The sequence below is a fragment of the Cydia amplana genome, chromosome Z, assembly GCF_948474715.1.
Source record: "Cydia amplana chromosome Z, ilCydAmpl1.1, whole genome shotgun sequence".
Lineage (NCBI taxonomy): Eukaryota > Metazoa > Arthropoda > Insecta > Lepidoptera > Tortricidae > Cydia > Cydia amplana.
This window is the reverse complement of record NC_086096.1, coordinates 34,073,728-34,095,897: the sequence shown is the minus strand read 5'-3', so window position 1 is coordinate 34,095,897 and position 22,170 is coordinate 34,073,728. Positions and strand designations below refer to the sequence as shown.

The following is a 22,170-nucleotide window of genomic DNA, read 5'->3' as shown; positions in this document are numbered from 1 at the left end:
AGCTTTGTAAAAATGTAAAGGTAAAGAAAACTAATTTCAGAGTCTTTGATAATTCATCCCCCAAGGTGGTGAAGGGGGTCAAAAATTTGTATGGAACCCAAATATTTATTTGAGTGCGGGACTTGAATCGTTGTATAAAGGCATATTATTACAATACAAGAAAAGTAATTTCAGCGTTTTTAAAAATTCATCCCCTAAAAGTTTAAACAGGGGTTGAGAGTTGGTAGAGGGTTCAAATTTTATTTAAAGCTAGGAACTTCAAACTTCGTAAATAGGTAGTTAGGTAGTAGGTTTTATTAAATAGTGGACTTGAAAATCTTCTGCGGGTTGAGAGAGATTATATCGAGAACAATTTTATTCAGTTAGGGGCCTTCGTAGCCAGGTTGTGAAAGACAAATCTCATGCGTTGTATAATAATTAACAAATGATTAACCGTCCCTACTGCTATCTTTTGCTGCATAATGTTCTAAAGCTAAACTAATGTAGAATGTATAACCACCAATATACAAATCCACGCGTACGAAGTCGCGGGCAACAGCTAGTCCTCAATAAGTAATGAAATATCCCTCACAATTGTATAAATATTATTCAAATCACATGAGTAGAACTGAAGCAGCTTACTACAAAGTCTACAAGTTTCTGACCACCCCCGCCATGAAACTTTTATTTGGAGCGTCGTGAGATTCTCGGAGAGCGTCTACTTACTTACCTATAGCAGCCTTACTGAATTTTCGACTCGCGATATAGGAATGGAACGACACCTTCTCCATAAATCACACTTCGCGGTTTACGGGGTACAAAGACTACAAAGTGTACACAAGTGGACGTGCAGTTTGATCGAACAGGGTTGTTAAGGCCAGTCCAGACGGAAACGATTTTTCGCTAATCTGATTAAATTGTCCGATCAAATCAGGTGGGGCGGACGCAAACGCCTATTTGACTTGCCGATTTCGATTAGGTATGAGCACAGAATAACTAATGTATGAGCGATATTACCGATTAAATGGAGACGCGGACGCAATAATACCAATTTGTGACGCTAGTATTCGCGTTCGGGGCATTTAATTAAGAGCGCTAAAATATCACCATAAGAAGATCATACATCTAAAATTGGTCATTAAATTGGAGATTGACTCCAATTCCTTTTCTGATTCCATCTGGACTGGCCTTTGCCGTTTTGCCTTACAGTAAATGCACGTGTGCACAGGAATGCACGTGTCTCTTGATGATATTAAAGGCACGGCGAACAAGTTTCAAACTACACGAGCGTAGGTACAAGATATATTCAGACTTTCATATTAATATTATAATTAGGTAGCTACTTCTAAGACTTCTAACTTGCGATGTTTTGTAATTATGTAACTTGGTTGGTAAATATGTCACTTGTCTTCTACATTTTTTAATCAATTGAATACTTCTTGTTATCCGATTTAGCCATAGAATTAGAATAGACAAGAACAACTGTCAATCTTCAAAAGTGCGACCAAAAATGAAATGCAAGTGTGTGCGTAAATTGTCTATGTGAGATCAAAAATAGTGATGTCATGTTACAACATATTAATAATCTGTCGGTGTTTGATTGCTTTATCGACTACTTTTTCAAATGTATTATTTTAAACGTTAAAATTCTACGACATTATGATGTATAAAATAAACTAGAGATGCCCCGAATAGTGGTTTTGGCCGAATAACGAATACCGAATATTCGGCCCCTCTCTCGGCCGAATACCGAATATTCGGCATGACATGCGAACATTTTGAGTCACAATTATTATGAAACCTGATCGCTAACAAAGCTCAACCTTAGCTAAGATATATTTTTGTTGAAAAGCATTAATGAATAGAGTCAAACAAAACAGACTCATGATAAAAATGAAATGTTTTTTAATCAAGAAATGCTCAAAAAAGGGTGTTCGTATTTACCAACTTTCCAAGAACACATTATAAATATTCCTACATAGTTTTTGGTTATTTTTATTGTGCAATTTTTCTTTTTAAGTAGGTGCAACAGATATTCGGTATTCGGCCGAATAGTAGGCAACATTCGGCCTAATACCGAATATTCGGCAAAGTGGCCGAATAGGCCGAATACCGAATAGTTGCCGAATATTCGCGGATCAAAATCATTACAGCCTTATCTTAGTCTAACTCTTACTGTGTTGGAAAGTGAAGTTTAAATTTACTGCTAAACATCTGCACCTTCAAAATGGTATAACAATCGTTATTATTTAAAGTCGGTTATAAAGGTTAATATCTTAATTATGTCTCGTGAAGAAATGATTACATAGCTATTAATATACCGACAAGTTATCGATACTGTCATCTGAACATTTTGTCAAGCCCTAGCGTAAAGTAACAGTTTATGTTTTTACACAATATATTTTAAATTATTGAGTAATATGATAAAATATTAGCACACAAAGGAAGAAAAACTTATAATCAACTGTATAAACCGGCTTCTTACACTTTTTATGCTGTTAATTTGACAAAATATCGTTAAGAAAATTTCGCTCGGAATATCATTATTCCTCTGAAATGAGTATTTGCTAGGTTTATTTGGCCCCGTGACACTGAAATCCGGTACACTACAAGACACTATCTTCATTGTATTACTTTATCAAATAGTTTTCTTCCGAATTTGTGTATATTTTTCAAATTGAAAATTACGGTGATACGCTCTTGGCCGTCCGCGGCCGTCGTCAAATTCAAAAATGGTCACGTTTTCTCATTTGTAGTCTAACTCTTTCGCACTCATGCGATGTTCATATACGTGATGGCTTCCCTTTCGCACACTTCAGCTGTCTGTCAAGCGCGAGCGCGAAAATGACAAGTCTGTGGATTTAGCTTAAGGTATTAGGTATAGCTGATGTGGTAATGGGTAGGTATCTATGATCAATGACAGTTGAAACTGAAATATTGAATTTCCGGGAATAATGAATGAATGAACAACACATAAGGCAATAAATATTTGTTTCAAAAACGAAGTTGTTGGCAGAAAACTTATTCAAATAAAGGCTTCAGGGTCAAAACAGAGGTGTGGAAAATGTTTGCCTAGGCCCAGCCAAATTAAACTTTCCAAAAGTACAACAAAAGAGAGCTTAGCAAGCTTAAGTATGCGGTATCGAGTCGAAGAACCCAATGCAAAGTAAACCTTATTACCTACAATTAAAAACCAAGAACAGCCGAGCGCTATAGCGGTCAAGGGTACCGCAGTGTAGGGACAACGACAGTAAGCTAACTCCCAGAAATTGACATGACAATTGACTGAACATTTAAATCTGGATGCAATGACTATTCATCTCTCAATCAGACTTGTTTGCGTTACATTAATTATATCTAAAATACCTTTAATAAGGACTTTGTATGCAGCCAAAAAATTCGTTTATAAATCAACCCGGCCTCCTACCATCCGTACTCCTACCGCAGTCCGCACACTATTTTACGCCATCAAATAAATAAATGTGAAATGAAAGCCAAGTTCAATATTAAGAATATGTATCGTTGTTGACATCGCTGGCAAAAGAATTGACAACTATATGGTTGACAAGTTCTAGCAGTAATTAAAGTTCAGGATTCGAGTTCGCTACTTTTTACGTAGGTACCTACAGGCTTTATTATATTTGACAACGTTACTTTTCTAAAATTTTGTTTCTTCGTATAAGAACTAGCCAAATTAGTACGAAACATTTAATTCTCCATCAAGTAAGGCAAGTAATCTGTGGCTCGGGTACTCTAGATCTTTGAAACAGCGCTTACACCGCTTGTTTCAATTGAACCCTCGACTCGAGACACTCCAAATTCTGTCAAGGTCAGCTGACTTAAGCGAAGTGAAAGCTTTATTTACTGGCTGTGCTTTATCTTTGCGATGGTAGTACGGTTTTAAGATGAGAGGAGCCGACCGTATTTGTTGTGGATAATTTGGGGAAACCCTGAGCGTTTTTTACAAGCGTTTCTACTGCTCTCATTTTCTGACGCATTTTTCTATAAGGCTGTTTAATTTGATGTTGTTTCTGAAAGATCCTATACTTTTAACAAATAATTCGATAAAACCTACATGTAATTGAACAAAACAAACATAGTTATTAAAGGGTTCCGTTTGCCACAATTCGGTACGCAACCCTAACAAGTAATTTATCTTTGATACCAATTTGATTTGATTTTGTTATGTTTATGTGATAACTTCACTCTGAGCGAGGAAAACAAATGAAGTGATTCTATTTGTTCTTAAAAACATCCCTCGCGCATCTCTGGTCGAAACGCAGCCAAGTTTCACCTAGTTACATTAACTTGAATACTGTCTCGTGCTGCCAGTAATATAATAACATGAATAACCATACATAGGTACGGAATATGTTATACACTAGTTTGCAAAGTTAGCTGACAATTTATAACTTGAAGTGGGAGGTTAGATCGTACAACCACTGAGCCATTAGTGTTCGACGGAGTTCAGCCGCTAAAATAATGATAGTTTCGCTCATCATCTACAAGTTATAATTTGTGTATGTCAGGGTCCTATTTTATTTGTGAAGATTAGTACTCTATATTTTGATATTTAAGTGGCAATTTCACTTTCGTGCTATCAAATTTTGCATTAGACATTTCGTCTTTTTATACCTAAGCTTTAAAATTTTATTGTACCTAAGTAAATTTGTCTGTTTAAATGGGGACTGAAAGATCACCTCTAAATCCCTGATCTAGTAAAATCAAGTAAGGTGCGAGGAGATCAGGCGCCTCTTGCACTAACTTGACAATTGACACCTGACTGTCATTTTCCTGTACATTTGTACTGTAAAACAGAGGCCTGGGTAACGTCAACACACGTATGGTATTGTCAATCTCCTATCATTACAAAATCATTTTTTTAGAGATTTATTTTCCCATCTACAAAACAATTAACGCGTTTCATATTAATATGTACACTTTATCCAGCGAATTGTTAGAATGTGTTTTAAAAATACGGCGTCTCGACCACTTCGACTTTCCTGTCTACACATTGTTTGCTAGGAGTAAAGATATCCACAAATACCTAGAGAAGACATCAAATGAACAAAGACTTTGAAAACACATCGACAGGAAAGTAAAAGCAGTTGAAACTTTGTTATAAGTTATAAATGCTTACTTACTAATATAATTATTAATTAATTAATCATTAATAAATATTTGTTTGTCCACAGCTCATCTGCCAGCGAGCTGATCACGCGCCGGGGCGTGTTCTCTCGTAGGCAATATGGGTCGGTGGAACAGGTCAGCAACGTAAGTACCACATCCATATTCCATACCTACTATTTAATATTAATGCGACATCAACTTATATGCTTTTGTAGTTGAACATATGCTTCTTATAACTTTATTATACCTAACAACAAGGCCCTAGGGTAAAGATAAAGATAATTTATTTGCATTAAACATTACCAGGTACAGGGTGTTAATAATACTTATAGTGGTAGGTTTACATGTTTAACCTTATGGTATATATGTAGGTAGCAAAGAGAATATAGAACAACTATGGTAGGTAGTTCTTTCACTGCATTTCAACAACTTTTGCTTTCCTGCCCCCCCAGTGTAAGGAAGTATTCGTAGGATTTATGATAATTGTTTATATTTGGTGAAATAAATAAATATTAAAGGACAATCTTACATAGACCTAGTCCCACAGTGAGCTCAGTAAGGCTTGTGTTGTGAAATAAATCATAATAATAAACTAACGCTTTGTGGTTAGTTCTAACAAACTGTGTCCAGTCGCCAGTGATTCACTAGCAAATTTCGTTATTTCGGTAACGTAAGTGATATAAATATCACTTACCAAGATATATTTGCCAAGAGCAAGAACTTGACAATGAATTTCGAACCTCAACCTAACGGGATAAGATGTACTAAACATACTTGGCTGGTATCTTGAAAACTTTATCTTCAATCTGCCGCACCGACAAAATTAAATTATTCTGATAGAACTCACAGACTTTCATGGAATACCAATTACAAATGCGGGCACTACTTCTTAAGGTAACTTAAGGGAATTTTTGCCTATGTATATTATTTCATTGCTTTTTAACACGTGTGTTCTTGTAATATTCGATCCTATCAAAAACGTTGCAAAAAGCCTGCAATAATTCTTTGACACGGATCAATTCAGGCGTAAGTACCTATTACATCTTTATCCATAACGAAGTCGAATGGCTTTGAGAAAATGATAGTAGCGTCAGTAGCCCTTGGTTAGTAGTAGTAGTAGTAAACGCATTATTATACAAAAAGACATTAAAAATAACATAAAATTTGTAAGAGTTTAGTTTTTGATATACTTGGCAGAGGCACTTCCGTGCCCCAGATTTGGCAGTTTAAAAGCTCGGTAAAGTTCGTCCGTAAAACGAATTTTTAAACAGTATAGTATAAGCACTCTGAAGTATCGAAGTGAAGAAAAAGTTCAAGAGCTAAGATAAAAGCGATCATCCATAACGACTTTCTACCATAGCCAACTCATTCAACTTTCATAAATTTGCATAAACGTCAGATGAGTAGCCGAAGTCGCCGTACTCCTTTTGCTATAAAATTCTGAAATGTTTTCAACAATCTAAAGCTGCACCGTTAGTAAGAATTGTAGCATATAGTAGCGTAGTAGCGTTAGAATAGAACTTATAAGACTGAGGAATTCTGAAATGCATCTGGGTTGTCAAATATGGGAAATTAAGTTGAGGAGTTTATTTCCGTTTCGTCGTTAATTCGCTTCTATTCTTACATACTCTTATGTTTTGGGCGTGATAAAATGAAGGTATTTCACCGCCTGTCTATACAGGGTGGGGGCCAATTACCCACCTACATTTACTGCTGGCGTCACGACTGAAAATGGCATATAAATAGAATCTAATTTTGCATTGTTAATCAGTGTTTTTATTCATAAACATTCATACTTATTCATTTACTAGCTTTTTGAATACAGAGCATTGAGTTGCGCTGCGGTACCTACCTATAGATATACCTCGTTTTTTTAGCATTTGTAAAGACTATACGAAATATAACTAATGAGTAATAACAATAAACAACTGACCTTGAGTAATGTATAAGGTTGATGGTGCTTATTTTTAGAAAATTTGGGATCAGCGCTAATTCATCGCTTTTCGCTTGTACGTCATAGGTCATAGACTAGGAATCCTCTAGACGGAGTTTAGAGCAATTATTTCATGAAACCGATGCTGCCAAAAATACTGGGGTGCGGGGGACGAGGTGAGCGAGTCCCGTGCCGTGATTGGTCCGTTCAAAGACACGGACGTCACACAAATACACTTTGACTCGAAGATGGAGTAAAACTACCGTATATTTGTGGCAGAGGGGGTAACGCTACTATGCTCAGTCTAGTGGATGTCTTGTCTGTGTCATAGGTATAACGTTTTACTCCAGATAGGCATCGAATTAGAATTTGTGGTAAATGTTACCACGAGCCTCGCACCCTGTATGTATACGTCCCACGACTGGGCACACGAGCCTCATTCTACATTCATCTAATTGTATAAGAGATATTGTGTTTACTTAAGGTATACAGCGTGTTCAATCGAAACGAGGTAGTGAGGGTAAACCGGACATTGAAAGATATCCCTACTATATAATTATAATTTAGAAATAAACTCTGTCTGTCAGTCTGTCACCACTTTACGATTAAACCGCTGAACCTTACTTATATACTATTATTAATGACTATTAATTACACTCACCAGGCGCAATCAGTAAGTAATAAAGACTTCAATTCAAGTTTCATTGAAATTCAAAAGCGTACCAATTTGGTTAAAAATGAAAAATTGAAGACCTACTATTTTTTACCATCGCAATTATCTTGGCCTAAGTAATTATCATTAGCGTAAACGCCTTCTTCGACTCTTAAATACGTTTACTTCGACGAACGACTTTCAAAACGATTGTAATTAAAAACCTGTAGGTAAGTACAAACTTTTTTTTCCAAAGCACGTTTTTTGGGCGTATAATCCCTCCCCCATTATTACTTATTTTCCTTTATTACACCGAATTACGGCACACAGCTTCCCTAATACCCCAAAATGAAGCCGAGGTAAGCGAGACTTAGTATTCAGTATTCAGTATTCAGTTCTTTATTTGCGAATATAGACAAAAGCCATGCAAATACAATAATAAAATATCAAATAAATACTTAATCAATCAGTCAACAATAAAAACATTATAACAATAACAAAAACAAACAAAGAAGAAATCCAGAAATAAAACATTACCAACAGTTAACAAATAAATTAGATTGCTTAATTAATTGTAAGTATAAATAAAGTGAGATTGTCAAAACAGTTATAATTTGGTCCAGAATTTCATAAAATATTCGTATCAATAAGAAGGATTTAAACTATGTCAAAATATGAAATTAATTAAAATTGGGTAAAATAATTTAATCAAAAAATCGAGTATAATATTCGTTTAGGCTGTAAAAGGGCCTACACACAAGATAGTTTTTAAGTTTTTTACTAAATATTTGGAGATTTTCAGCTGTCTTTATGTCATCATTTAGTTCGTTAAAAATATTTAATGATACTCGACAAATACTATTTTTAAAATGTGTATAATTTGACGTCGGTAGTGCTAGTTGAATTCTGCGCCTTAATGGGTAATTCATTTCTTGACATGTGAGTTTAAATGAGTCAATATTTTTATACACATAAATACAAATGTGATATATGTACAGGGCTATTACTGTGAGGATTCTATACTCTACAAAAAGGTCTCTATGCGTTTCTGGAAAGTAACCAACGATAAGTCTTAAACTTTTTTTCTGTAGTAATAAAATTTCATTTATTTGTGTGCTATTTCCCCAAACTTCTATGCCGTATCTAACTATGCTTTCAAAGTAGGCGTGATATACTGATTTTAGCGCTTCTGAATCGGTAAGTTTTGACAGGGATTTTAATGAAAAGCATGCACTTGCAAGTTTTTTACGCAAAATGTCTATATGGTGATGCCATCTTAAATAGGGGTCTAATTCAATTCCAAGGAATCGTACACTATCAGATTTGGTAATTGGCAGATCAATGAAATAATCAGGCGTATGTACTGCTCGTCTGAAAGTGATGTAGTTACTTTTGTTTAAGTTTAATTGCAAGCCATTAGCCTTAAACCAGTTATCTATACTATCCCAACACAGCTTAGCTTTTTGGCCCAGTTCATCAAAGGTATTGCCTTTTATAATGATACTAGTATCGTCTGCATACAGATACGGGGTCCCGCAAGGCAGACAGTCCGGCAAGTCGTTAATGAAAATAATAAACAGTAGCGGCCCAAGTACTGAGCCTTGAGGGACGCCGCACTTTAATAATCTATGTTCTGATTTGTTGAGTACTTCTCTTCCAGATTCGTTGACATTTTTAATTTCAACATACTGAGTACGACTGCTAAGATATGATGTAAACAAATCTAGTACAGAACCACGAACTCCATAGTAATCTAGTTTACTAATTAATATTCTGTGATCTACACAATCAAAGGCTTTACTCAGATCACAGAATATGCCTGCACATTATCGACCATGTACTTTCATATTATCTCTTTGTTAATAAATTGGAAATATTAGGGCATTTTATTTTTAGGGGTAGGCCAGAAACATCAGTAGTCAGTCATCTCAAGAGACTTCAGTAGGTATAAGTGTCTTTAAAAAAAAACAACGGATTGCACTCCGGGAGTGCCGACAGAAGTGAAAACTCAATGACTAGTCCAAGATGTCTGCAGCACTATGTATAATTGACTCATCCTCCTTTCTATTGAAAAACTTTAGTTCCGAAATTGCTGGTCAGTGAGCTTGTTTAAAATTTGAAATTCAAAATTGTAGCGTTAATTGTTTTAAATTCGAATAGAAATTGTAAAGTTACCTTGCAGACCTCGCCTCTAAATATATTTGGTCATGATATTTTGAGTTTTATTTACCAGTACTAGAGTTCACTTTTATTAGCGATTTCATCAAGAAGTAGCTTTATTGAATTATATTTGAGTGATATAAAGTTAGAATGTAACTGTGAGATCCTCATATTTCAGCCTGTACAAGATTAGAACCTTTTTCATGTAATGTCATTGAGTTTTTCTTTATCTAAATCTTACGGTCACGTGATCGCTTTACGCTGTCTCGAGTTTATATCATTTTTTCCCCACCTCAAAAAGTGCCCAGCGCCGCTAACTACCCGTCTTTTTCTGTGTTAATAAAAGAGGGACGGGTAGTCTATCTCGCCGCGAGATACTCTCGCGCCAATCATATGCTAGCCCGGCAGGTGACACTTCTGGAGAACAGTTGCAGGCTACGGTAACCGCTGGCCATCGGGTGGGCCGTTTACTTGTTTTCCACTGATCATAATTTAAGCCTGAATAAGTAAGGGCATTTCATGGCCAATAACCATTTAAACGTCAAACTTCTATGAGATTATGACGTATAAATAACACTTGCAATGCGTAGCGTATGGTATCGAAACTGTGTCTGACTTATCTTGGTTTAACTCTACACACATCTCTCCTCCGCGGAAGATTGACTATAAACTGATAGAAAATTCAAAATGCCATTCTATGGTGCCATAACTTACGGGTGCTTATAAATTTCTACAACTTTTTTAAAAATCCCGTTGCCAGGTTATGCCAAAATATTTTCAACTGACTTTTCTAACGAACTTACACGCACATTTGCCTAAACAGACATGTCGTGCCTACATAATAGTTATTTTAATCGTTAAACATCTATGAAATTATGACATTTAAATAACACTTACACTGCGTATGCTATCAAAATCGTTGCAGGCTTGTCTTGATATAACTCTAGACGGTAAGACTACGATTTCCTTATTATGGCATGACCGCCCTGTGCTTTGAGCTAAGAACCCGACCTATAAGTGCTGCGTCCGCCATTCGATTGACCCCCTTAGCCTTTTACGACAGGAGACCGTCCTGACCTACATTGGTTACCTACGTCAACTACTACGAACCGTGAAATCTTGTTACCGCCCATTATCCTGCAGAGACCAATACATATTATAGACTGATCTGCGTGGGAAGTTAAGTTCTTGATACGCGACATCGCAACCTGTGTAAAGGCCATCCCGTTATTGTTTGTCACAGTGGCAGTCACGTGTTAACATGTATGTAAGTGTGAGAGTAATGAATGAAACGAAAGGTGATAAATTCACGGCCAGTATATTTCTGTTATACGGTTATAATGTTGGCAGTTATCTAGATAGCGTGATAATGATAGTTTTTGCCAGTTACAACTGGGTCCAGCTGAATTCGAATATTGATTAGGTTGGTTTTCGACCAGCGCTGTGCGAGGATGCGTTGCCAGGGATGATAGGAATCGAAAGAATCACTTCATTGCTTCTTAAAAACACATCCCTCGCATCCGCGCACACTCTGGTCGAAACGCAGCGTAACAGAATGACGTCAATATCAGACATTCACAGTTTCTAATTTTTGTATGGTTTCGATAAGAAAATAGTTAATAAAGGGACTAACACTTTATCATATTGTTTAATTCAAGCAACTTCAAGGACGAGTCACAGTTTTGTTATTATGATTTAGAAATTGCGAGTTATCGATATCGGTAACACTTCAGTCGCTGTTTAATTCATCACTAGCACTGGTACGTTTTTGCCCCCGAAAACCCGAGCTATGGTAATAAGACACAAATCACGGGTTATGCCAAAAATATTGACAAGTTCGTAAACACACAGATGATATTTAATATACTTAAAAAAACAAAGTTGGTACGTCGACGTCGAGGTCTAGGATTTCCTCAACCTACCTTACCTTGTTACCTACCTTATAAAATCACCCTGTTCGAAAGATTTATTGCACATTATATAGGTACCTATTTTTATGTGTAAAAATATAAAATAACTCGTTGAATATAGATTTATTGCTTATCTAAAATATATTCTCCAGTTCCAATAAATCACTCTTCAGTGCGTAGTATTTTTGTAGGGAACAAACAGGGCAATATTTTTATCCCGACCCTACTGAATTTGTATTAGGTACTTTGCTCGCTTTTAAATCAAATGAAACTTATATTTGTACTCTTTCCGATAACGCTGTAAAACGTAGTTTCACACTTTCATAGTATCGGTATACTGTCGCATTTGCAAAATGATATTAGTGATATTATCGTAGCGGAACGTTTTACAAAATCTGTTAAGATTTCGGAGTTACTTATGCAAAGGAAATCTTTTTACATGAGCACGCGAGGGCCGTATTTATGCATAGTTAGGTTTAGTTAGCAATATTATCTGTTTTCTATTCTTAAAAAGTAAAATATAAGTAGGTAGGTACCTATTTTATTTATTACAGACGATAATACCTACTAAGCCATAACAAGCTAAGCTTCTCAGTAAAGTTTTATAATAAGTCTAGAAAGAACGTTACTGATTGACTTCTAATTATCACAAATTGAAAACAAGCCAATTAAGTATTAGCTTATTAATTATAACTTAAAGTATCTCGTTCTCGATACTTTCATCTTTCCTTGAAAATAGACTACCTACTTATCTACTTGACACGGTTCAACTTGATATGATTGTTTATTCAATAAACGCAGTATTTCTTACATGTTTCACTTTTAAGACGTAAATAATTGACGAATTACTTATGTATATTTTTCTACTCCAGCACTTTAATGTGTCAATTAAATGACTGACAGTGATATCTAAAGCAATGTCATTTGAATGATTTGTCTATAGGCTCATAAGATGACTGCTAGCAGTCATCTTATGAGTATAATACAACTGCTTTATTTTTTTTAAAGATACAAGTTCCGATCATCTTGATTGAAAGAGGTATGTTTTCATTTACAATAATAACTCTTTTTTTTTAATAATAACTCTTTTTTTTTGCTGCAGCTGTCATAGAAAAAGTAATGTATGCAACAGCTCATAATTGGTTCTTAAAATTCTCGGGTCTTTTTTTACAAAACTCGACTACGTCTCGTTTTGTAACTTCGACCCTTGAATTTTAAGAACCCTTATTATATCACTGTTGCATAAACTACTATAGTGTACCTACTTTTTTCATTCCGTAATCTTTTTTTAATTGATTTATGTCGCTACGAAAGTACGAGAGTCAAAGTTGTCAAAATAACAGAAGATACAGGAAATCTGTCAAGATAGCTCTACTTGTATGTATGTCTTGTATCTGCTAATTCTGTTATAGGTATAACGTCACTCAAAGTTTTCGCCCTTTTTAACACCCGACGCAAAAATAGGGCATGATTGATTCCAATGTCTGTCTGTCTGTGGGGTGCGTCTTATTATTTATACCAACATTTGATATAATCTAATTTTAATATCATTCACAATATATAACACACGTTAGGGATATCAACAAAAAATATATATTTATGACATATAATGTAGAAATTATCTAACATACTTCGTATATATTAGTATAACATATAAACTTTGTATTGCCTAATTAATTTTCATATAACATACATAACTTATAGTAATTATTACAAATAAAAAAACTTGAAATAACATATATATAACATTATATATAAATGACATAAATACCATCCAGATTATACATATGATCAAACATGTAACTAACTAAATAAGTAACTTCTACCGGTTGTTCTATACTAAAGCAGGTCTTTTATGACCCGTAAAACGAAACTACTCCCAGAGATAGGTAGCTAGGTTAGGGTTATTTTTTTTTATGACCCTAAAAACGAAACTGCTCCCAGAGATAGGTAGGTTAGGGTTATTTTTTTATGACCCTAAGAACGAAACTGCTCCCAGAGATAAGTAGGTTAGGGTTATTTTTTTATATGACCCTAAAAACGAAACTGCTCCAAGATAGGTAGGTTAGGGTTATTTTTTTTGTGATCCAAAAAACGAAACTGCTCCCAGAGATAGGTAGGTTAGGGTTATTTTTTTATGACCCTAAAAACGAAACTGCTCCCAGAGAAAGGTAGGTTAGGGTTATTTTTTTTTATGATCCTAAAAACGAAACTGCTCCCAGAGATAGGTAGGTTAGGGTTATTTTTTTTTATGACCCTAAGAACGAAACTGCTCCCAGAGATAGGTAGGTTAGGGTTTTTTTTTTATGACCCTAAAAACGAAACTGCTCCCAGAGATAGGTAGGTTAGGGTTAGGTTAGGCGTATTACTAGGCGTTCTGAGCAGTATTAATTATGTTTTTAGATATACTAAATAATATACTGTATGATCGTTCGACTATGTAACTGTTATGATATCTAACATTAATATAACATGAAATTATGTTCATTGAAAGTTATTTCAACACAAATTAGACCTTTTAACATTATATAAGTCAAAATGTTTATAATCCAAAACATATATTATTTAAAATTATACAAAATGAGCGTATATGTTGTGAATTTTATATTTAAAATTTGTATATTTTATATTACTTACCCCTGTCTGTGGCATCATAGCTCTCTAACGAATGGACCGATTTCGATGCAGTTTATTTACGTGAAAGCAAGTTTCCTTGCTGTGGTCCGTAGCTATGTTTGATAGAAATCCATTCAGCAGTTTGAGGAGTATCAGCTCTTTTCCAAAATGATGTAAGGCATTTTTTGCATTTGACGTAAGGGTTAATTTTTTATTCTAATAGGTATATTTATATTGGATTTATTGTACGTTTGTTAATTTTTAACCGACTTCCAAATCTCAAAGAAGGAGGTTATCAATTCGGTTGTATGTTTTTTTTTATTTTTTTTATTTTTATTTTTTATTTTTTTTTATGTTTGTTACTCCATATCTCCGTCATTACTGGACCGATTTTGAAAATTCTTTTTTTGATTGTATGTATATGCATACAGATTGGTCCCGTTTTTGTCAAAACCCAGTTCTGATGATGGGATCCATGAGGAATCGAGGGAACTCCTCAAATCTTAAAGGCATACATATAGTGATTTTTGTGTTTTTATCGACAAATCAAGCATATACATTCAGAAACGTGACATTTGATGAAGTGGAACTGCTGATGATGATCAGAACGGAACTCTTCAACGACGCATAGTTCACGTTTGGCGATTTGTCCTCTTCGTTATGTTTGTTAAGCAAGTTAAGTTTTTAAGCCACATTTTTGTCAAGCTCGAGTTCTGATGATGGGATCCATGAGGAATCGAGGGAACTCCTCAAATCTTAAAGGCGTGCCTATAGAGATTTTTGTATTTTCATCAGAAAATCAAGCATTTTTATTAAAAACTGTCGCATTTGATGAAGTGGAACTGCTGATGATGATCAGAACAGAACTCTTCAACGACCCATAGTTCACGTTTGGCGATTTGTCCTCTTCGTTATGTTTGTTAAGCAAGTTTAGTTTTTAAGCCACATTTCTGTCAAGCTCGAGTTCTGATGATGAGATCCATAAGGAATCGAGGGAACTCCTCAAATCTTAAAGGCATACATATAGTGATTGTTGTGTTTTAATCAACAAATCAAGCATATACATTTAAAAAGTAACATTTGAGGAAGTGTAACTGCTGATGATGACCAGAACGAAACTCTTTAACGACGCATAGCTCGCGTTTGGCGATTTTTCCTTTTCGTTATGTTTGTTAAGCAAGTTAGGTTTTGAAGCCATATTTATGTCAAGCTCAAGTTCTGAACATGGGATCCATGAGAAATCGAGGGAACTCCTCAAATCTTAAAGGCACACGTATATAATTTTCTGTATTTTCATCATAAAATAAAGCATTAACATTAAAAACTGTCGCATTTGATGAAGTGGAACTGCTGATGATGATCAGAACAGAACTCTTCAACGACGCATAGTACATGTTTGGTGATTTCGAATTTCGACTTTGACTTGGACTGGGACCCGGACTCGGATCCAGATCCGGCCTCGTACCCGGATCCGGTTCGGACCCGGACCCGGACTCGGACACAGACCCGGACCTTGACCCGGAAAACCACTATGATACCTAAACTAAACAAACTACTATGATTACCTACCATAAAATGTAGGTATAAAGTATGATGAGGCCAAACCCCTCCCGCTCAAACCCCCGTACACCGCACCGCATGCGCCGTTAAGTGGGTTAGGTTAGCTTTGAACTGCTATCCTCACAGAACCGAACAAAAGTGGGTTAGGTTAGGTTAGAACTGCGAGCCTTACAGAAACGAAATGCTACTAGAAAAGTGGGTGGTTTTACCTCCTTTTCTACATAGCGCACCATCTACAATAATCTTTCACCGGGCCGCATAGAAGTCGGTTTTTTTTCTTAAAAATTATGGTATTTCAGTAACATTTTGTTCAAACGTTTGAAACTCCGAGGAGCTACTTTTTAACAAACTTTTATTAGGTCAACCTGTATGTAACTATGTAATGGAATCTTGCAAGTTAAATTTGATCCACTTCCCGGTTTCCGATTGAGCTGAAATTTTGCATACACATGTAAGTCGGGTGACAATGCAATATTATGGTACCATCGAGCTGATCTGATGAAGGAGACAGGAGGTGGCCATATAGGAACTCTGTGATGAAACAACGCAACCTAATTGTGTTAGGGGTTTTTAGAATTGTCTCGGTGAGTATTAGTTGTCTGTCGTAAGAAAAGTACAGTCAGCGATAAAAGCTTGTACCAAAAATGAAATTTTTGCCAAAAACTTATTTCTTCTATTTAAAATTCATTTGAACTATTGCGATCACGCTCAACCTCGCACGCTTGGAGACCCGGTGAAAAGTTGAAATATGATGTGGGTTTGTAGTTACGGCTGAATTTCACCTTGAGCTTATATTAGAGCTTCACATGGAAATCACGAACACAAGCTCCGCTATTATTAATATACTTTGGTGTTAGTTTTGCCATTAAACATCAATATTTATTTATTTTTTAACCCCATTAGTGGCCAAAATGGCTGTGTACAGACTACAGATGCAACTCCGGAGGTGTCAATGTGGCTAATTCCGTCATAGGGGATATTCCGTCTACTAGCGTTTTCCTCGAATAACGAAAAAAAATTAAGTTATTTATTTTTATTTTTAGATAAGTTATGATAATTTATTGACCATGTAATAAAAATACATTACAAATACATATAGCAAGGCATATCCCATCAAAAACATTACATGTAAAAAGGTGCAAGTCTCGCAACGCTTTTACTACAAAAAAGTTTTGAGATGTAATGTGAAACCAAGTCGGTTATTTTAATCAGTGCCAGGGGGTGTTAAAACCGTATCAATAAGATATCTTTAATTTGTAATACGTATAATGACTTGGCCATCGCACGGCTGTATAATGACAAAAGGATCATCGTCACCTATTAAAAATAATTCTAATTGAACATAACTCTAGCGCTAATTGCAGTTTGAGCATTACACATATTTACGAGTACGGTACGAGTAAAGCATTATGTGCGATTGCCAAGTCATTATATGTATTACAAATTAAAGATATCTTATTGATACGGTTTTAACACCCCCTGGCACTGATTAAAATAACCGACTTGGTTTCACATTACATCTAAAAACTTTTTTGTAGTAAAAGCGTTGCGAGACTTGCACCTTTTTACATGTAATGTTTTTGATGGGATCTCATCTCTTTTTGTAAGCAGTCCTTCTTTTCGGGTACTCATACCCATACTATGTATACACATATCATAACTAAACATATCTTCATTCATACTCACATCGTACATCGTAGTGTACCTTTACTTTACCTACTATTTGTAGGAACTGCAACAGTAACTTTGTATATTTATATGGGATTACAAACTTACTTATGCAGTTCTTAGATCTTTAAAACGTGACTGATATTGCAATATTTTTAGGTTTTCCCTTTATGTGGCCGTTAAACCCTAACTCTGTACCAAATTTCAGCTCTCTGAGTTTATGGGAAGTACTAGTTCTACTCTGATGATCATGAGTGAGTGAGTGAGTGAGTGTCATAAATGCGAAACTTTGCTTTCGCTTAACTTCGGAACTAAATGACCTACAAACTTGAAATTTTGGATTTTAAGTATGTGATTATAGCTTACTGGATGACGAAAATTTCTGCGTTCTGGTCTTATCCAGAGGTTCTCAAATAGGGGCCTGAAAATGCGACGAAATGGTTCCAGTGAACGATGGTACGGCAGTGTTTGCTTCACCACAAGATTTTAAAACTATTTTAAGTAATAAATGTAATAATATGCCAGAGACTTCTTTTGTATCATTAGTACACTGAACTCTTGTAGAGTACACGAGGTTATACCCAATAAATAAACTCTTGATTTTAATTTGAATAAATTATATTTCCCTGTTCAACAAGTTATATAATATGATAGAATTTATTTGCTTGTGTAATCTACTAGTTCTTACCTAAAGGCATTCATAGTTTTTCTCTAGTCCTCGTATTGTAAAATCATGATATTCAGTTTTGTTTAAAATTAAACAAATGTATTAATTATAATACAGATAAGTTACATAGTACATTTAAGTTAAATTAAGTATTATGTTTTTATATTATGCCGTATTTGTTTCCGATTATGACCAGGGTGGCAAACCCTCCAACGTGCATGGTCCCTATAATACGCGTGGTAGCTTAAGGCGGAGACACAATGAGAGAACTTCAAAATATGTTACTGGAGCAATCTCATCTAATCGCTTTAAGGCTCAACTTGTTTATCATTAAAGACATTAACATCGTTTGCTCTCTCGCGTATTTAATTGCTTCAGTCGGAATTCCTTTCCTAATCTCAACGTTGAAAACAACGGGGAAACAAAATGTTATAAATGTTAATTTATTCTAGACATGTTTTCCTCTTGCAGGAAAAAGATTAGATATGGTAGAAGAGCCGACTTTGCGTACATAATCTCGTCTGTCAAGGTGTTTCGGCAGAAAAAGCCTTGGCAGACTTATACATATATTCCTGAAATAAGGGTTCATACCAGGGATGTTACAGAGCTCCGTTTCCGTTTCCGTTAAGTCGGAACTTCCGTTTGGTATTACACATCCGTTTCTGTTCCGGTTCTATTACTTTTGAAACGGAAGTTATATTGGATGTCAATGCTTAGCGCGGCAGCGGGACATGAGCGGTGTATATCAAAAACAAACAGGTTTATACCAGTCATTCGCTCATAGCCCCGCTTGCTACGTGCTGCAGTAATTAGATGTTCTGGTTTATCCGTGTTTTAGAATTTAAAGTACCTATTCGTATGTGTTGTGTTGTGTAATGTATACCTACTGATAGTACTGACTCAGGCTCCAGTTCTGGTTCCGGTTCTGTATTCGGTTCCGATTCCGTTTCTGGTTCCGATAAACTAAATTTAAAACATCTGGTTCCGCTTTCGGTTCCGATAAAACCACATCCGTTACATCCCTGGTTCATACCTACCGACTGGAATTGGTTTCATGCTGATCAGATGGGTATATTTAGGGGTCCCGATGGTCACCTCGCTTACATAATTAAGTAAACTTCTGTAACACAAACACCCTCTTTTTGCCCTTTCGGGATTATGGAAATTCTAATCGCTTTTACTCTTGGGTACAATAATACCTAATCTAACGACAAACGACGCAAGAGAATAGATTTACAGTCCTTGTGCCCCAATTACGTGTGAGCTTAAGAAATCCAACGACGGCCATTATTTTTCCTTTACAAAATGCGCTGTACTTTAGAGGCACCAACACCGGTTCGCCTTTAACAAATTTATTGTGTTAAGTAAAATTATAAAAGTTCCTTGAAAGTGGGATGGGTATATTAATATATCGTCAGGTGACAAGCAAAAGTCACTAATTACTATAAAATATTTAAACAAAAATCAACTTTCTTTTCGTACTAATATGGTTCACTATATGGCTATGAACTTGTGGAGGTACTTAGTGACTTTTGCTTGTCACCTGACGATATATCAAAATGGGACACTCAAGTGTTGTATGTCGAATATATGTAGCGCGCAATGTTACGACCTAGTTACGACCTATTTCGAGAATTCTCATATCTTTGACGTTCTTAGTATATTTACTTGAACAAAGGAAGTTACCGTCGATAAGAAAATTATGTAGGTACGTAAAAAAAATCATGTTCTATAAAAACCTACACATTGAGTAGTGTAAGGTGAGGATTCGGAGCTGAGTACAAACAAGTGTTCAGCTAGAATGATGATTTATTACTGCACTAAATACATGAGTAAATGGTCCTTATATATATCCTATGAACTACGTACATAACTATATCTAGTATACACTACACCATCCATCGCATGTTTAAAAAAAATAAAAATAAACATTTATATTTTTTTTGTTTATAATACATTACTAAGTAACTATACCTACGTACAATGTTAACAGGTTACTTACACTAATAATATTCAAAATTATAGAAAATAAAAAACTACAATAACAAAACTACGAATATAAAATATTTACAAAATACAAGGTTTGGTGCGATTTTTATGCACCACGTCTTCTTTTCCATTTTTAAGTATTTTTACATTACATCCTAAATCCTCTAAAACTAAATAAGGTCCTACATAAATGCTTTGCATCTTATTATCCGATACATTTCTTAACCATAAGTAACTATTGTTGCTATAGCTAACAGGCTTTGAATGGGAGTCATATTTCTCCTTCCTTTTAAGTTTGCTGTTTATTAAATTAGTACGAGCATCTGCCTGCGCCAGCTCTAATCTATACTTTAATTCTAAAGGATAACTACCGTGATTATATAAGGGATTAACGTTACCATCTCTTAAGTTACTAGGAAGCATGCATAACTTACCGAAAACTAATTCATGAGGCGTGTACTTCGTCTCCGTGTGCACGGTGTTGTTATACGTAAAGCACCAGTAAGGCAACCAGTCGCTCCAAGAATTCGGTTTATTTTCGCATTGTATCCTTAAATAAGCTCCCATAGTTTTATGCGAATTCTCTAGAGCACCGATTGATTCATGGTGATACGCTGTAGAGGGCAAATGAGTAATTTTTAGTAAATCACATACCTCTTTCATAGTGCTACTGATGAACTCGGTTCCTCGATCGGTTGCTATTTCTAATGGAATTCCATACCGTAGTACAAAGTTCTCTACGAATGATCGAGCTACAGTAACTGTATCTTTGGATCGTAAAGGATACGCTTCTACGAACTTTGACAGTTCGCACTGTAAGGTCAGCACGTAACAATAACCATGTTCATCTTTTGGTAAAGGACCCACTGTGTCTAAATAAACTTTTTCTAAAGCGCTATTGGCAGTAGTTGTTATTTCCATTGGTTGTTTAGTCGGTGCACAATATTTTTGTTTTTGGCATTGAGTACATTTTGACACAAAATCTCGTATGTCCTTTTCCATACTAGGCCAATAATAGTGCTTTTTAATGTTATTAGACATTCTCCTAATCCCCGCGTGGCCACTTGTGGGAAGTAGGTGAAAGTCATTAATTATTACGCGTCTATCATGTAAATTATTTATTCTTTGTACATTACTTAACACACATATTCGCGGTCCGGACCAAACGTCATAGCTATTTATTTCTTGTATTAAGCCCGCAATAAAATCTTTATTTAATTCGTTTCTTATTATGCATAACTCTTTTACATTTATTTTCTTGCAAATTGAATCCAAATCTCTCGCTAATTCGGCTCGCGACAATAGCGATTGAGATGTTGAATTGAAATAAACACACGATTTGCTGGGCACGTAATTAAAATATTTAGACGTCTCTTTTACGAAATTCTCTCTTATAGCTTTTTTGTAATCCCTACATGACATAACACATAACTCAGTAAAATTTTCCGGTTTTTTAATGATATCCACAATTCTTGGGTGATCAGGCCTCGAATTAGTGGGTATATTAACAACCGAAGAACTTGTACTGTCTGTACCTTGCATACTCTCGATCTTTCGTCTTTGCGCTCGTGTCATCACATTTATAACTTGCTCATTCATTTGTTTCAAATCCTCTGACGTAATATTTATGCGAGACAGAGCGTCTGCCACGGAATTCTTAGAACCTTTCAAGTACTCAACCGTAAAATTATACTCCTCTAATTGTAATCGGAACTTTAGTAATCTACTGGTAGGGTCTTTCATAGTAAACAAATACACTAGTGGTCGGTGGTCTGTTTGCACTTTAAACTTTCTGCCGTATAGATAGGGTCTAAAATAGCGAATGCTCCACACTAGCGCTAATAACTCTTTTTCAACTGTAGGGTAATTTAATTCTGCCTTATTAAGACTTCGACTAGCGTAAGCT

General features: G+C 35.4%; 1 protein-coding gene across 3 annotated transcripts in view; it reads left to right on the top strand.

The window, feature by feature from the left end:
• LOC134661211 (GTPase-activating Rap/Ran-GAP domain-like protein 3) overlaps positions 1-22,170 on the top strand; it is a 150,137-nt gene that overhangs the window by 84,038 nt on the left and 43,929 nt on the right. For all 3 annotated transcript variants that reach the window (XM_063517180.1, XM_063517181.1, XM_063517179.1), the window contains one exon: positions 5,175-5,253. In XM_063517180.1, the coding sequence (XP_063373250.1) occupies positions 5,175-5,253 (79 nt within the window). The remainder of the gene's footprint in view (positions 1-5,174; positions 5,254-22,170) is intronic.